Source organism: Carassius auratus, chromosome 27 (assembly GCF_003368295.1).
Source record: "Carassius auratus strain Wakin chromosome 27, ASM336829v1, whole genome shotgun sequence".
Classification (NCBI taxonomy): Eukaryota; Metazoa; Chordata; class Actinopteri; order Cypriniformes; family Cyprinidae; genus Carassius; species Carassius auratus.
The window spans coordinates 29,098,496-29,117,268 of record NC_039269.1 but is presented as its reverse complement, the minus strand read 5'-3'; the positions used below and the strand labels follow the sequence as shown (position 1 = coordinate 29,117,268).

The 18,773-nt window shown below is 36.2% G+C and overlaps 1 protein-coding gene across 2 annotated transcripts in view; it reads left to right on the top strand.

Moving 5' to 3' along the window:
• cacna1eb (calcium channel, voltage-dependent, R type, alpha 1E subunit b) overlaps positions 1-18,773 on the top strand; it is a 79,027-nt gene that overhangs the window by 53,727 nt on the left and 6,527 nt on the right. The window contains exons 24-40 of one of the 2 annotated variants that reach the window (XM_026207060.1): positions 649-755; positions 3,497-3,508; positions 4,310-4,406; positions 5,749-5,909; positions 6,551-6,688; positions 9,807-10,008; positions 10,181-10,345; positions 11,346-11,456; positions 11,617-11,697; positions 11,833-11,952; positions 12,093-12,158; positions 12,494-12,585; positions 12,806-12,980; positions 13,832-13,959; positions 17,724-17,820; positions 17,984-18,089; positions 18,205-18,312. In XM_026207060.1, coding sequence (XP_026062845.1) covers positions 649-755; positions 3,497-3,508; positions 4,310-4,406; positions 5,749-5,909; positions 6,551-6,688; positions 9,807-10,008; positions 10,181-10,345; positions 11,346-11,456; positions 11,617-11,697; positions 11,833-11,952; positions 12,093-12,158; positions 12,494-12,585; positions 12,806-12,980; positions 13,832-13,959; positions 17,724-17,820; positions 17,984-18,089; positions 18,205-18,312 — 1,966 coding nt within the window. The remainder of the gene's footprint in view (positions 1-648; positions 756-3,496; positions 3,509-4,309; positions 4,407-5,748; positions 5,910-6,550; positions 6,689-9,806; positions 10,009-10,180; positions 10,346-11,345; positions 11,457-11,616; positions 11,698-11,832; positions 11,953-12,092; positions 12,159-12,493; positions 12,586-12,805; positions 12,981-13,831; positions 13,960-17,723; positions 17,821-17,983; positions 18,090-18,204; positions 18,313-18,773) is intronic. The other variant, XM_026207061.1, reaches the window with a different exon arrangement.

The window sequence follows — 18,773 nt, the reverse complement described above, 5'->3', positions numbered from 1 at the left end:
GATCCATGTATGCATTAAAGAAAATAAAAATAAAAATTAATTATAAATTAATTATCCATAATCAATTAAGTTAATATTTTCATAATCAAATTGACATTCACAAAATGCATTTCACAAATGCAAAACATATATACAAGCATGCACACAAAGTTTTGGAAGTTTAAATGTAGAAAATGTTTGTTGAATCTGCATTAGCAAATCGTCACATGCGTGACTTTTCTTGTATGAGCGTGTGTATTTTAAGACTTTAATGGCAGGTCTTGATTCATTTGTGTTTCTGTCATACTCTTTTATCCAATCAGATTTAAGCATCTCCATTGACCAATCAGAACTCGCTGTGGGCATATGAAGCGTGTGCCTACCTGGATGCATTTTAAGTCAATTTGAATGTAAATTTGGTAATTAATATATGAATTGTTATTTGGAGATATACTTGTTTTATTATGTAATAATCTTATTTTGTATATTCATTTATTTTGAGACTGTTCTGTCTCCATAATCTATGGCTGTCACAGAAACAGTTCATGTCAATGATATTTGAAAGTATTTGAAGTATATACTGTAGACAGACATACATAGAATTTTACATATAGGTAGAAAATATAGAGACAAATTCTGTATAATTGTGCATTATGCCATTTTACACAGATGATCGACCAGGGCCTCATTCTTCATGATGGGTCGTATTTCCGTGATTTGTGGAATATTCTAGACTTTATTGTGGTGGTTGGAGCTTTATTTGCCTTTGCACTGACGTAAGTATTTCAAATGAGATCCATCTTCCTTGTGTGATAAGCCAAGTTGTTTACATACAGTCAGATTCATCTGGACTTTTTAGAGACATATGAGAATGCCAGACTCCAGATACCAGATAACTTTCAGCACAGGCTCATTTTTAAAAACTGTCTAATTGCAAAACTTCAAAACTACCAATGCATACGATTCACTGCAGTTTGCAAAGGAACTGTTGAGGCTGTAAAGCATCAGCAACGTTTTTTGCATCACATACCGAATGTTTGGCTTTTCTGATGTAAACTTGCTCGGTCGCTCACCTAGTACAGTATTGCACTTGCGATACAGAGCATGAGGGTACAACCTTTTAGCATCACTCACCAGAAAAAAACTAAACATGGGTTTTTAAACACCACTCAGTTTGAAAATGTTGTGAAACATGCAAGAAGCATAATATCTAAAGATTTGCAGAAATGTTGCAACAGATTTGTTTTTTTTCAGTGAGCCTGGGTTGATAACATAATCTGTATAATAAAATTTTACTGTGACCTGTAGATCAAATGTGTCTACAATGTGTGTGTGTGTGTGTGTGTGTGTGTGTGTGTGTGTATGTATATATATATATATATATATATATATATATATATATATATATATATATATATATATATATATATATATATATATATATATATATATATATATATTAGGGGTGTAACGATATGCGTATTCGTATTGAACCGTTCGGTACGAGGCTTTCGGTTCGTTACGCGGTACGCATTATGTACCGAACGGTTAGTTGGACTAATTAATTATATTTGAAAAAAAAAGTGAAATATAATGATATGCGTTCAACAAGGTAGCCCAATAACCCAAACGACGTAACAGGCAACGCCCCTGGCCCTGACACCCCCGAAGAAGAAAAAAACACCAACTTATATGTTTATGTTAGGCTACTCAGCAGGCGCTCGCTCACTCAGTACGCGCTGAAGGCTCGTTGCAAAATAGCCAATGCGTTTAACAGACCAGAAATAGAAGATCCTCCAGTAACCAACAGGTCTGGTGCTTGGGTGCACTTTGGATTCCCTTTAAGCTATAATGGTGATGGCAAGAGAGTGGTGGATAAAAAAACAACAGTATGTCGCATCTGCTACATGACAAGGGTACACCAGCGGGAATAAAAAATAAAAATAATAAAAAAAATAACACCAGCGGGAATACTTAAAACATGTCAACTCATTTACGCTGACATCACCTTAGTGTGTCAGTATCTGGGAAAAGATGGAAAAAAGGAGAAACATACACGCAGCAAACTATCCCCGCAGCATTTAGACAGATATTTCCAACTGACTCAAACAGGGTGAAAGACTACATTTACGTTACATTTACGTTATAGCCGCGGATATCTTACTATTTACCATTCATTCTATAATCACCATTATAGCTTACAGGAAATCCAAAGTGCACTCAAACACCAGACCTGTTGGTTATTTCTGGTCTGTTAAATGCATTAGACATTTTGCAACAAGCCTTCAGCGCGTGCTGAGTGAGCGAGCGCCTTAGGGGCCGTTCACATATCGCGCCTAAAAACGCGTGGAAAACGCTAGGCGCGTCTTTCTCCTCCTTTCCAAAGCGCTCGGGCAGAAGCGCATCGAAGTCAGTGTATCGCATCGAACCGAACCGTGAATTTTGTGAACCGTTACACCCCTAATATACTGTATATCTATATATCTATATATCTATATATACTGTATATATACACATGCCACATGTGTAAATGTAAATGCAATCTGGGCTTTGATTATAATCCATTGTGCACTGGATTTGGCTTTGTATAAACTCTACAGTGTGTGCAAAATACAAGACTGCTTAAACCTTTTGGGACACAGAAAGGCTCTTCATATGCTGAAAGTTATTTATGCAACCATTTAGAAAAAAAGCTTCTTCTATGGCATCGTGAAGCATTTTTATTCATAGGATTGTATGCAAAAACTGTATAGCATATGTATGACAAGGCAAAGAATGTCTATTCTTTCTGTGATCCGCTTCACCGGTGAAGCTCGGGAGGCAGAAGAAGAAGCCGGTGGCGACTGCACTAGTGGAGGTGGTGTGCTGTGAGATTTGGCTGTATGTGGTATAGACTTATAAAGTGCAGTCTATGAATTTGATTTGCTTTCTTAATAGTGGGCCAAATCCTGGTCTATTTTTAAAGCATCTTGCGGGCTGATTCAGAGCAGGCCATGAGCCCGTGGGCTGGACTTTGGTCGCACCTCATTTAAGTTATATAAGTGAAACTCTTGAATGCTTGCTAATAAACTAAAACTGTGATGGAAGTCACACATATATAGTTAGAATACATGGTATCGTTTGGAGGAATATAGATCTTAAACATACATTTAAATAGCATCAGTTATAAAAATAAAAAATGATGGTGTCCTAAATTTAATAATCTATTTGGGAAACCCTTGAGAGAAGCTCTAAAATCATGCAGTCCAGGCTTATTAACATGATCTGAAAGCTGCCTAGCATGAGACACATGCACCAGATAACACCATTATTGCTCAATAATTGATCAGAATGTTACGGGTTATTCTTGTTATCTTGTTAAGCATGTGTGTGTTGTTATTCAAGGAAGTATTTCTATAAAAGGATTTCCCAGACGTTCATAAATCTGCTCTGGTGCATTGTTTAATGGCTTTACATGTGTTCTTTCTCTTTTAATGCTTCTCTGTTGTTGTTTGGATTGTATCTCTGTGGCTGCCAGGAATTTAATGGGGTAATAACAGATGCTTCTCATTTGTCACATTGTCTGTCCATTCTAATATGAATTCAGTTCATCATTTATTCATGTGTGTGTTAATATTGTGATGTCTGATCCATGTTTGTATTCACTGACCTAAAATGTTCACTCATTCACTAACTATTTCAGCAATGCCTACACATTCTTAGGTTATGCACTAGGTTGCTGTCAGTTTAACATGAATAGTATGATTCATTATTTAAATATGCAATTAATCATGCCTTTTTACTCATAAGTATGTACCATAATAAGAAATGTTCCTACCATCAGTGCAGTTCAAGCCTGAAGAGCCACTTCATGTTTTGTTCATGTGAATCATGTGAAATGCTTTTAATATCCAAACATTATAAAAATGTCTTTCATTGCATAGTCCCTGAATAACAGGTTTAAAAATATAATACAAATATACTTTAATGCATGCTTAAAGTCCTTTGATGCATGTAAAGGACATTATTAGTTTTTTTTGTGAGTCTGGAAATATAGGCCTTGGGTTGTTCCTTCACTAAACATCATTTAAGATTTAGAAAATGTGATGCTGTGGCTAATTTGTAGTACTTAGGTTTTTATTTATGATGTCAGTCAGCTTATACCGATATCTAGCAGCAAAGATGCTGCATCATGCAAAACTTTTTTTTTTAATTAATCTTATATTTAATTGATTTTAAATATTTGGATGAATTCGATATACATCTCTAAGTTATTGACAGCTGTGCAGGTTGGATTTCTCCCCCCAAAACATACATTTTTTTAAAATATAATATGTTTTGTTATTCACAGAAACAACAAAGGCAGAGACATCAAGACCATTAAGTCCTTACGGGTTCTCCGAGTTCTCCGTCCCCTCAAGACCATCAAAAGACTTCCGAAGCTCAAGGTTTCTGCTCTTTCACACTTCTTTTCATTTTGTAGCTAAAAATAAATAAATAAAATAAAACCTGATTGCACAATTTAACTCTCTTCTCACTTATGTTTACGTGTTTTATCACTTATTTGTGACTATGCCTACTCTGAATATTAAGAAAAAATAAACTTTTTTATTCACACTTTTTCATTCCACATGTGATAATTGCAAACAAATTCTTCCAAAAGACTAAAACTCAATGCTTTCAATTCATTGCATAGTCATTATGTAACAGGTTTAAATTTACTAAAGGATGTAAAGGACATTATTAGTCATTTCTTTGAGTCTCAAAAGTTAAGTCTTGGGTTCCTCCTGCGCTAAATCTCATCCCACATTTAATGTGATTCTGTATTTATTTATTTTTTAGTCTGTTTTATTCTTCCATCTACTTTTGCTGTGGCAATAAACTAATGTACCATAGACTCACATAACATATGTGATGTTATGTATTTCAAACACAGAAACTCTAGGTAAGAAATAAATGTCTTATTCCAATTATATTCCTTTGAAACAGTCTCACAAAAACACACACAATTTAATGAATGAGTGAATTAATCAGGATGCTCCGCTGTCTAAATATGAGTAATCCCTCTGTGAATAATTAAAAGTAGGCTAAATATAACATGCAGTACTTGACATTTTTCGTTTTAAATCAATATGCAGTCATTTACAGAGCCAGCATTATGATAATTATCATCAGACGATTTAACTAAACCATAATTGAATCAGAGATCTTGAGAGATGACATAGAAATGTGAAGTTACAGGCCTAGTGCCCTTCAGATCCAACCCCATCCCCTGAGAAAACATATCTGCTTTACAAGAAGGTGATTTTGTACAAATTAGACTGGTTTGGAAGTGAAAAATAAGCATGAGGTCCAGCAGATCAACCCGTAAACCTAACTGTTAGTGAAGCATTCAGAGATCGTATGAAAGAAAGAAAGCTTCATCTCTGTCAGCTTTCAGTTTCCAGTCATTGTAGAGCAAAGTCACATGGGATTGACTTGATACCATTACTATAGCAACCAGCATGCTAGAAAACGACTGTACTGCCTAAAAACCCCCATAAACGTTTGATTTGATTACTTGCAAATAAAAGTCTAGACATGTGCATCATGATCCAGTTTGCACGAATTTAATGACTAAACATGAATTTAAGGCTTTAGGTAAAATTGTGATGTTGATTGCATTGGATAATATACTGTTCTGGAATGCATCATTGTGCAAAATATGAATCTTATCTCATTTGCATTGCCGGTTGAAGATCTGTTTAAGGAGGGATGTGTGATATGATGGTTATTTCTGTTGTCCTGCAGGCTGTGTTCGATTGTGTGGTCACATCCCTGAAGAACGTCTTCAACATCCTCATCGTCTACCAGCTCTTCATGTTCATCTTTGCTGTGATTGCAGTGCAGCTCTTCAAGGGAAAGTTCTTCTACTGTACCGACGGATCGATGGGCACGCAAAAGGAATGCCAGTAAGAGCTTTATATATACTGTATATGGGAGGTGGGGAGTGACGAATTAATATTTTTACTGTTACAATTATTAGTTGTGGAAAATGTGTACTTTCAAGAGTAAATGAAAAAAAGTGGGTAAGTACTTTTCTAATGAAAAAATTGAACTTTATTCTTGTTGCTTTATTTAATGCAATATATGTAGCATGCCTTAATCAAGGGACAATGGCTAATAATGCAAATGTAGCTGTATACATTATTACATTAAGCAAAGGACCTGCAATGATTTTGGGGAAACATATAAAATGCCAAAATTAATGCTTGTCTCTGCTGTGTTTGTTGCAAAGATATATAATTATGCTAATCATATAATCATTTAAATCAATTAAATATGATCTGTCTAAATAATATAGAATGTTATTGTAAGATATATGATCTATGCTTTTGTAATCTTACTCAAGTAACTATAAAATTTTTTGCATTTACAGTACTAAGGAAACAGTTTACACTGATTACTATTTGATTTACATTTAGCCATTTAGCAGATGTTTTTATCTAAAGCGGCTTTCAAAGTAACCCTGATAAAACTGTGCATTGATTCTTCTTCTTCCATGGATGTCTTGTTTGTTTGTCTGTGGTTTGAATGGTTTTGTGTGGTGTAGAGGCTACTACATCGACTATGGCAGGGACAGGAAGGAGGTGAAGAAGCGGGAGTGGAGGAGACACGAGTTTCACTATGATAATGTCCTCTGGGCTCTTCTGACGCTCTTCACTGTGTCCACAGGAGAGGGCTGGCCACAGTATGTCCATCCTTTATATACTGCACCAGACTTTTGTATATTTCATTACAATTTAAAATTAGTACCTCGGCTTGTCTTGTTATTAGGCTTCAGAACACTTAATAAACATGTTAATATATCAGGTCACAATTCCTAATGGCTGTGTGGAGTAGGGTTATAGAGTGAACAGTTGGGTTATTCTTTTTCTCCATAGGGAAACTGATTTGTTAAAGTATCTTATAACAGCTTGAAGACAGACTTACTGTGGGTTGAAGGAATATGCTTTTGTTGAAGCTGTCAGTTTGTGTTATTTCAACTTATGTTTAAAATAATCTAAAACCCTGGTGAAAAAACTACACTACCCATGATGCAGTACAGAAAATTCCACCAATCGGAAAGTTAGATATTTAGCTCCACCCACTCACATGATGCACTTCAAATTATGTAATCACGATTCGTTCAAAACCCTCAGATTCCAGATTTTCAAATAGTTGTATCTCGACTAAATATTGTCCTATCATAAAAAACATAAACCATTGGAAAGATTATTTATTCAGCTTTCAGAGGATTTATAAATCTCAATTTCTCAAAATTGATTTGGTTTTGTGGTCCAGGGTCACATTTAAGTATGCATACATATTTTGAGATAGACTTAAAATATATGGTTTCTATATTTACGAACAACTTCTTCGAATGGATTGTTTTATTTTTGCTCAATTGCTTTTAAATATATTATGTCATTCACAGTGCTTCATGGGAATTGTAGTTTCTGTCCATGATTAAAGACGTTAATGCACGGTCTTATTTATTTGTGGTAGATTTTCTCAATATTTTTGTTTCAAATCTAAGTTTGAAGTGTTGTGATTCTTCTTGTTGATGTTTGGTTTGATTCATTGCTTATAGCTCTTTAAAACAAATCCCTATGGGACAAGTGAATTAGAAAAATACTTCCAGAACCAGCGCTGCTGAAAAGTGGCCTGGCAGTAATGCACTCAATAGGAAGGCCTGGATGTTTCTTACTTTTTTGAGCATTTGGCAACATGATGCATTTTTGGTCAGCTCCAAAGATTGTTCTGAGAGGAATAGAGACTTTCCTGCAAGGACCAGTTTTGTCAGTGCTGGGCTATTGATGGAAGGCTGTTCTCCTGTCTCCTCAAGTATCTGTAACACATCTGCCAAGGAAATGTGTGTCAGTGGAGATTTATCTTTCTATGGTTTGGTGTCAGACAGGTTTCCTAAACCTCCTCTGGTGAATGGCCATGTAGAGGTGAATACTTCTGATCAAATATGTTGATAATGCTTTTCACTGTGCATACTGTAAGTGCCTGTTTAAAGACATAATGGTGAATGGAATATAATGACCATATTCAAATGAGATTTTAAATAAATTAATATGTTAACAAGGTTTTAGTGCTTATTAAACTAAACGAAATCAGAGGAGTGAATGCCATCAGAATAAAGCACTGGGCTTTGATTCCAGAAAAAATGCAGTTAAACTACCAGACAGCCTTCTGTGGAAATGCTAATCGGATCCAGAATGCCAGAAATGTTGGCAAATGTCAAACGTGAAAGAGCTGGGCTTCTCGGCGAGCACAATAGATGTCACGTTGTGAAAGCTTTCGGGAGTGTGAATGAACAAAATCACTCGACAGTTACCGGAACCTTTCCAGAAATGTTCTTAAACCTTGAAACATTTAAGAACTATGCGACATCTTCTGCACATTAGATGTGACATAAAAACATTAGTTTTAAGACGGTTTTCATGTTTAGGTATGCCAGTGTTTTCCTTTGCAAATATTGTTATAATCCAGTGAAATTCTCGTATGAACAAGGAGTCCCACAACAGATGGTATGGCCCACGCAGATCTGATCTCACCCTCTTCGAGTCAGTCTGGGGTTCATCCACAGAAGATCTGTGGCATCTTCTCCAAGATGCTTGGAACGAACTACCTCTGAACTAAACTGTGTGCGAGCAAACCCAGGAAAAACTTCCAGACTTTTAAAGAAATGGAAATGTAACCAATGGTCTTTTCTTCTTTCTATTTTTCAATCCAACTTCAAACCCGTCAAAAACAGAGAACTATAGTTGTTGCAAAATGTTGCAGGACCGGGCAAGCAATTGTATTTTTATTAGCACTGTTTTTTAAAAATGATTTTATTCCATCATTTGATTTATGTAGGAGATTCATAGAGCTTAGAAAGATGAGCCTCCCCTTCAACATTTCTTCAAGGTTATGCAGTTATGAGAGACGTGATGCTGCTAATTGCATCCATTAATAAACTGTGTGCACAGTCTGGATAACAGCTGTTTAAACATCTCCTGAACCCACACCTTTGAGCAGATTTCATAACAGATCGTATCTTGTTACAACCATTTTCTCCAGCTTTGGTAATTATTGGCATACTATCAAAGCGGTGCACATTAATCTCTATAAGCAGCCAGCCAACTTATTTTCAGAAAGTATGGATTGTCTGAAGACTTGTATTTCTGGAGTACATTAATAAGTTTAGACCCTGTATTGGCGAGCCACATCTGTTTGTTATGATTCGTATGTTACAGTGTTACAGCTGAGACTAATGTTGAGTTGGGATCCATGTGGAAAGATGTTTGTTCAATAGCTGATGCCAGGAATCGGTGGTTGAAAAGGCAGGGAAAATAATGTGGACTGTCATTGATGAATTGAGTGTGGGTTGAGTAGCATGTCTGTGAAGAAGCAGGACGAGATTTAATGCTGCAGATTTTAAATACTGAAAATGGACCCTTTTCACAGACTGTGATGATGCGTTTCCATCATAAATTAAGCAATTAACAAAACGTAATGTACATTTGTAACACTCTACACTGAGTTATGTTACTTTGGCACACATTTACAGAAAGAGTGTGTCAATGGCATCTTTCTCTCTTCTGACCAACACATTCATGTATTTGTTCTTTATTTGGAAAGCCAAAAATGTTTCAGTTCACCACAATAGAATTTACCCAGTGCCTAGAAATGTCCTCTGGTTTGGTAAACGAGAACAGAGCCATGTTTTGGGAAAACAAACATCCTATTGAGTTCATGTAGCAGTAAATAAACTGCAAAAGGTGAGTTTTTGTTGTTGGTGTTGTTGAATTCATTGGATGTATTGCTTTCTACAGAGTTCTCCAACACTCAGTGGATGTGACTGAAGAAAACCACGGCCCAAGCAGAGGAAACCGAATGGAGATGTCCATTTTCTATGTCATATACTTTGTGGTTTTCCCCTTCTTTTTTGTCAACATCTTTGTTGCTCTCATCATCATCACATTCCAGGAGCAGGGAGACAAAATGATGGAGGAGTGCAACTTGGAGAAAAACGAGGTGCATATACAGTACATTTACGACTCCAATATTTGGTATACTATATTACACATCAAGCTATTTCATATTGTTTCCTCATAGCTAGGTTTTATTAACATCATTAAGTAATGTTAAAGGCATTGAGAGTCTGATCTAAGCATGAAAAAATAACAAACTTATCTCCCTCTTCCAGCGGGCATGCATTGACTTTGTTATCAGTGCAAAACCCCTGACGAGATACATGCCTCAGAACAGACAGACCCTCCAGTACCGATTATGGCACTTTGTGGTGTCGCCATCATTCGAGTACACGGTTCTAGTCATGATTGCACTCAACACAGTAGTGCTCATGATGAAGGTACACCTTTCAACATATAATATCCCAGCTAGGAATGCATTCTGTTAAAGGGTTACTCCACCCCAAAATGAAAATTCTGTCATTAATTACGCACTCTCATGTTGTTCCAAATGCGTAAAAATTTAAATTAGGATATTTTTGATGAAATCCGAGAGCTCTCTGACCCTCCCATGTAATTAACCAAATTAATTAATCAAAGTGCAGAAACGTACTGTAGCAAGCAGATTGTTAAAGTAATCCACGTGACATCAGGGGTTCAACTGTAATTTTACAAAGCTACAAGAATACTTTTTGCACGCTGTCACGTACGGTGATACAAGAAACACAGGAGAGATCCAAATGCAGGTGCGAGGTTTATTTGAGGGGCAATCCAAAAGAGTAAACAGTCCAGGCAGGGTCAAAAACCAGAAATTCCAAAAACATAAAAACAAACAAAAACCCACGGGAAGAGCAGACTCTGGAAAGCATCATTCATACGACAGGACTCCGTGACAAAGACTCAGACAGACCGGGTATAAATACACAGAAGGATAATGGGGAAACTGGAGACAGGTGGGGAACAATCAATTAACTAAAACAAGGAGGAAGGTGACCAAATAAGGGAACAGGAAGTGATGAGATGACAGACACCGTGGGAACGGAGGACACCTAGTGGACACCCAGGGAACACAACCCAGACACTGTGACACACGCAAAGAAAAAAAAAACTTTATTCTTTATTATTCTTTATTATTATTTAGCTTTGTAAAATTACAGATGAACCCCTGATGTCACATGGATTATTTTAATGATCTCCTTGCTACTTTTCTGGACCTTGACTGTGTTAATTACATTGCTGTCTATGGGAGAGTCAGAGAGCGAGTCAGAATATCTTAGTTTAAGTTCTGAAGACTCTGAAGTGAAGCTATGTATTTGGTCTTGGTTTTCATATCTGATTTTGCTTGAATGAGATATTTTGTGGTTTATGCATGTGTGATTTATAATCGTAAATGCTTTTCAGTACCACTCGGCTCCAGCTGCCTACGACATCGTCCTGAAGCACCTCAACACTGCCTTCACTGTGCTCTTCTCTCTGGAATGCATCTTAAAGATTTTCGCCTTTGGGTTCATGGTGAGTTTTATGACATCACATTCATGTTAAAAGGACAGCAAATTTTCTTTCTTGATCGAACTATCCCTTTAATGAGTATAATTAAAAGAAGAAGCATTTTTAATGCACCTGAATTGATTTACTTGCTTTTCATTACTGTCACTCTGGTCTGATCTCACAGAACTACTTCCGTGATACATGGAACATCTTTGATTTCATCACTGTGCTGGGCAGCATTACTGAAATTGTGGTAGATTTACAGGTAGGAATATTTCAAATGTAGTGGTCTTAGTATATGAATCAGAAGTGTGTATCAGTGCTGGGGTTTCTGGCCATTTTTTACTTGTCTTTTCAGTAAATACATATCTAAAGATCCTTAAAACATTTTTTTATTCAGTCTTTGAACACCATCAATATGAGTTTCCTGAAGCTTTTCCGGGCAGCTAGACTCATTAAACTGTTGAGACAAGGCTACACAATACGGATTCTGCTGTGGACATTTGTTCAGTCCTTCAAGGTAATATCATATTTTGTACTGAATGCATATATAATATATTTGAATGCATATATATATACATAACATGTAATGAAGCAAAGAAAAATAATGAATAAATAAACTATTTGTACAACATTCTTTTCACTCTCTTCTTGTTTCAGGCTCTTCCATATGTCTGCCTTCTCATTGCCATGCTTTTCTTCATTTATGCCATTATTGGCATGCAAGTAAGTTTTTCATATCATGTATTGGCAGTTATCAGAATGATGTAAACTTTACCCATAAACTTCATAATTTAACGATATTGGATGAATACTTCCCCTAACATCAGAATGTACTTGTATTTTGGCATTATTTAAATCCTAACCAAATTCTGCAGTCTTTCTTTTTTCCCCAGACTTTATTAGGGCACACATTTAGATGATTATTTCTATTTTTGACAACATGCCAGAAATTTAGAAGAATCAAAACCCTGCTAGTCTGGGTTCTTGAGTAGTAATACAAAATCATTTCTATATTTTTATAGATTGATTCTAATAATCTCTCTTATCTTATTATTTAGGTTTTTGGTAATATTAAATTGAATGACGAGAGCCACATTAATCAACACACCAATTTCAAGACGTTCTTTGGTGCCTTGATGCTGCTCTTTAGGTAAGATCACCAAACATAGAGAGAGGGGGATTTTTTTTTTTTTTTACTTTTTTTTAAAGTAGAATCAAACCAGCATTCTTTCTTTTGTTTATAGTTAATGAAATGTGGAGTTAACCTCTACCTGAAAATTCCGTCAGTTACTAATTCTTATGTTTCTACAAGACTAGAGAAGTGTTTGGTGACTGATTCCTGGGTAGATATATTACCTTGTGTCTTGCAGGAGTGCTACAGGAGAGTCGTGGCAGGAGATCATGCTCTCGTGTCTCGAGGGGAAAGAGTGTGAACTGGACCCTTCAATCCCACCACCTTTCATCTCTCCAGATCATGAAGGGGGCTGTGGCACGGACTTTGCTTATTTCTATTTTGTCTCATTCATCTTTTTCAGCTCATTTTTGGTGAGACTTAATCAAGTCAATGTGTGTATGTATAAACAATATGACAACAATTTGTCATAAAAGCCAACAATACTGGTAGCAAACAACGCCTAGTTTAAAGACAAGATAATTTATTTAGTAAATAAGAGATTTTAGTAATTGCCTTTGTTTATGCATTTGGTAATTAAGTGTTTGTTGAGGTAGTTTCTCATGTGCATCTTTCAATTGAGTCTTTGTTTACAGAATAAAAAAAACATTGTAGCTGACTCTCCCTAAAACTTATTTACAGTTATGTTTTAAGGGGATAGTTAACCCAAAAATTCTGTCATTAATTGATCACCCTCATGTCATTTCGAACCAATAAGACCTTCTTTCATCGTGGGAACACAAATTAAGATATTTTCGATGAAATCCTAGAGCTTTTTGGCCCTGCATTTACAGCAATGTAATTATCACATCAAAGGCCCAGAAAAGTAGTAAGGACATTGTTAAAATAATCCATGTGACATCAGGGGTTCAAACGAAATTTTACGAAGCTACGAGAAAACTTAATGTGCGCAAAGAAAACCAAAAGAACAACTTAATCTCTTTCACGTCAGTCACAAAAAAACAATCTCATATAGCTTCATAAAATTACGGTTGAACCTCTGATGATGATTTTAATGATGTCCTTACTACATTACTGGGCCTTGAATGTGATAATTACATTGCTGTCTATGGAGGGCTGTCAAAAAGCAGGTTTGGAACGACATGAGGGTGAGAAATTGATGACAGAATTATCATTTTTGAGTGGACTATCTCTTTAATATTACATTAATGAAATTTTTGCACTTGGTCTACATCCAGAATATTTCCACTTTATTTTTCCTAAGATGCTGAATCTGTTCGTGGCTGTGATTATGGACAACTTTGAGTATTTGACCCGAGACTCCTCCATTCTCGGACCTCATCATCTGGATGAGTTTGTGCGCATCTGGGGAGAATATGACCGAGCTGCATGGTAAGTGCAAAGTGTTAACCTACTGGAATTCCAGATATAATATAGTTTCTCATGATTTTTACTGTTTTTACTGTCATATGCATAGAGTCACTTCACTAGCACCCGCTGCTCATTAACATCCACAATCATGTTTCTTTGCGATTTCACTTGGTTTAATCATTTATACAGATGCAACTCTGTTCAGTTTCATGGCATAACATTTTTTTGTGCTTGAATCAAATTGAATAGTTGTTTGAACCAAAAATGCACAGAACACTTGGGTGCATTGCTCACCGCATCAGACACGGATGGATGTTTTCAGTTTTGTTGAGGTGAAATTGCTGAAAGTCTCTGACGGGCCTTGAATTCCTGTGCGATGGCATGACAAAAACTGGCCAGGACTGGATTCAGGACTTATTGTGAGCTCTTCAATTAGGCTGTCCTCAAATGGCAATTAGTGCACATCAGTATGTCGATACTTAGAGAGTAAAGAATTCTTCTAGGCTAATGGATGCCAATCTTGTGGTTATCTTGGTGCATCCTCCAGGGCTGGAGTTGAGATGGAATTTAGCGTAGTGTTTAGAAGTTAGTGGATGACTGTGAGCAAATAGGCGACCCTTGTAAGTAAAGCTGAAGGCCACATCCTTCTGTTTACAGGCTTTCAAGGGAAGGATGATGTCATGTCAGATGAAAAGGAAGACAGGGCCTTGATTGTTTAAAGAAAAGTTGGTTTGTACATGCCTACCTTAACATACTTCTGTGTGGTGTTAGTACTGTATATATCAAACAACGCATTAGCATTCATTGGGCTGCAACTAATTATTTTTTTAATTTAAATTAAATAATCAGTTATTCTGTTGAAAATGTATTTGATTAATTTCACAAACACACACAGACATGCAAAGATTACTAGATTTTAATTGGCCTTATATTCTTTTTCAGATGCAAACTGAGGGCGATTAAATCTATGAATCTATGAATTTAGACTACTTTTAGATTTAGTCATTTAACAGATGATTTATCTAAAGCAGTTTACAAATGGTGACAATAAAAGCAATCAAACTAGCATAAGAGAAACTATATGTAAGTGCTGTGACATGTATCGGTTAGCCAAACGCAGTAGTTCATTAGTGATTAGTCATTGCAGCCCTAATTAAAGGGGTGGTTCATTTTATACATAGGCTTGATTGTGTTTATGGGGTGCAGTCTTAACATGTTAATGTTTCTTTTTGTAAAAAACACATTATTTTTTCACATAATTTACTTTTATTCCACACTGCCCTGTCCCTTCCTTGAGAAATGGGCTGATAATTTCTTTATTTTATGAAGCCCCTCCCTCAGAAATAGGCAATGGGCTCTGATTGGTTAGCTTGCCCAGTGTGTTGTGATTGGCTAAACCGCCTCTAGTACGTGTCTAAACGTCCCACCCCTCACCTTCAGTAGCATGTGCTCTGGTTTTATTGTAAACAACGGCATCGTTAATATCGCTTATCAGTTTGAGCCCGATTGAGAAGCAGAGGATATTATTGAGGAGGACTTCACGCCTTTTAATGGTAGGCATGTTATTTTTTATATATTTGTTGTTGTCTCATACTTTTATATGCGCTGTTATTCGTAAGTTCTACTTCTTCTGTTAGCTTTTATCCTGGTTAACTCTTTAATACAGTACGGCAACTGCACGTGCATCCATGTTTAATGCTTCACGTGGTTATGTGAAAATAAGAGAGAGAGAGAGAGAGAGAGAGAGAGAGAGAGAGAGAGAGATGCAGAGCAGGGGAACGTGTGAAACAGTATTGAGTATTGACTGCTGCTTTAAAACATTGATTTTGAAACTTGTGAATCCATTAGATTTCATTAGAAGACAGAATCACGACTCATATATGAACAGATTTTTATGTGGACCTCTAGTTTTCTCTTCCTCTTCTCTAAAGCAGCACAACATGGCCTCTCCCCCTTTCCTGCCTTTTCCCGAGGGCGGGGTTTATCTGGGTTTGTGACATCACAAACTCGTGAAGTAACTTGATGTAGTCCCTTAACATCCATTTTTGTATGCATTAAACTGCCAGAATGGTAAAAAACGATATCTCAGTTTGCATTGAACTTTCAGCTTTGTAAATGTGCAGACATTGTTTATGCTCAAACAGCAATATTACACACTAACGGAAAAATAAAAAATAAAAAAACAACCCTTTAAAGTTGTCTCCTGAAAAAAAAAAAAAAGTTAAAACACTTGAACTTCGTTGTAGGTTACTAGAATATAGATGGTTTCAGTTTCTCTACGCTTACCACCAAAGATCGACTGAAGGTAATAAAAGTAATATCTTTCCATGCCAAAGCTAATTAAATATCAGTAAGGTCAAGAAACTAAAATATTATATATATTTTTTTAAAAGTAAGATGAAGGAATTCATTAATGCATGTTTAGTCACCTCAGTACCCACAGATTTATCTTTTGACAAAGATAAAGTACTTTGAACTGTAATTTAATTTTTATTCATTCATTTTCAAAAGATTTTTGTATTCATTAGTTTCCAGTACATGGTTGTTAGGGTTTTGTGTGTGTGTGTGTGTTAATATTGTATTGTACGCCATATTGTAATTACCGTTATCATAAGATATCAACTTGTAAAAAGCATTCACGTCCTCGTAGAGCTCGTAATTACAACTTGTGGGAGTTTTCTGAGAGCTACGACTTGGGCCACCTGACTACCTCAGATTCATTAGAGGTTATGTTTAGGCATGTAGTATGGTTGTGATAGTTCTGTGTCCGAGTCCAAGGGTGTGAATAGTTCCAAGCCGAACTATTGTAATTCTACTGTAATTCGTGACGTGTTTCCATCTCGAAAATTACAGTAATTATGATATTTATTGATTGTAGTATTGGTTGTTTAGGACCACCGAAGATGCTAATTTAGATTCTGTTTGTTTAATGCTGTTACATTTCAGATAAAATAAACATTAAGGAAGGTGTTAATAGAAGAGTGGGTATAATGCAGAACTGAGCATAGGCCTGGAGAGATTTGTTGTCTCTTGTAAAGATATAGGTGTATCACGAATAAAAACAGAGTTTGCAGAGTAAGTGCTCTGAATAGGGTATATTGTCAAACATGGCTTGGGTTCTGTGGAGATTTTTTTCTTAAAGGCTTTATTGCAGTCATAGGGTAGAAAAATGATTCACTGATTTTTACTGTGATTTGTTTGTTCTTTTAAAAAATGTGATTAATTTTTATTGTGTATCCAAACATTACTGTTTTCGTAAACATACCCCTCTTATTTCACTTTCATAATTATCATATTAGTTTCCATGAACTCATTAAACTCATTATACTATTATCATTAAATAGAGGATATTTTTGAATTTGAAATAACTCAGGATTACTTGAAAATTAAAGGCAATTGTTTTGGTGCAGTTAACAACAGATCTGCAGGAAAAATAGCTCTCCTGTAGTTATAGTTGGAAACACAAAGTTGTGGTGTTTTGTTCCTGAATGAATTGGTGTTTTTGAGCAAATCTTTTGAATTAATGACTCAAAGACTTACTCATAAAAACAGTCACTTTCATTCTGGAGAAATTATTCATCACTGTTTTGTAACTTATGTTGCATTTACTGTATTTTGTTTTGTGCACATTCAGAAGTTTAGAGGAAACGGCAAAAGAATGTGAAATATTTTGATAGCATTTTTTTTAGAAGCGAGGTATGTAAAAATAGAGAAGAATAAATGCTATTCTCCATTGTTCATATGAGAATCACAAAGAACTGAAAACCATTGCTTTTCCCCTCCAGTGGCCGTATTCACTACACAGCCATGTACGAGATGCTAACCCACATGTCTCCACCTCTTGGATTGGGAAAGAAGTGTCCTGCCAAAATTGCCTACAAGGTAGAAAAGTTGAATCTTGCAAATGTGTTTCATTGTTAAATAGTGGGATTTGTTGCATGCTACTGAAATACAGAGAAAAAACTTAAACAGTGTTAGTACTAATAACTAATAAAATCCAAAGTATTTTAGATTATTAATTATTATGCTGTGCTGCTATTGGCAGAGACTGGTGCTGATGAATATGCCAGTGGATGAGGACATGACGGTTCACTTCACCTCCACACTGATGTCTCTGATCCGCACCGCACTGGAGATAAAAATCGCTAGAGGTCAGAATTGTAAATCGGTTCTTTAAAACAACAGTAGCATGTTGACAATTATAGCACTCACACTCATGCTGCTACTGTACTCATCTCTTATTTGACACCATGTGTTTCCTATCAGGGGGCGAGGACCGGCTACAGTTAGACATCGAATTGCAGAAGGAGATAAGTGTCATCTGGCCAAACCTGTCCCAAAAGACTCTGGATCTGCTGGTACCAATTAACAAAGGTGAGACTCCGTTGCAATGGAAAATAATAATGGGGCTCTCAGAAGTTGTACTGCTGCAGTACTTAAATCAAGGTGTAGCCTTTACCTACAACCTAAAAGACATAGACAACACTTCAGGCTGTCCTGTACCCTTTCCACAGATGGAGTATAACTACAGAGGACTCGGGAGTATACTCGAAACAGGGTCTCTTAAACAAATAAGCCTGCAGATCATCAATACTCTTTACAGAAGCTAGGATCTGTAGCTGCACAATCTTCAGTAAGAGTGCGCAAGCTAACTGATTTCAGCATTTCAAGAGGAGAGGATTTAAGGCAATAGCCAAAACATAGTTCCTACAGAATCAGATATGCATGTCCACGAAGATATCAGAGCAACAATCTTTAAAGAGCACTAGGACACGAAAAGGCACTACTTAGGACTGTAAAGTATGGTAGAAGGGGCCATAGAGTTGGCCACTTCC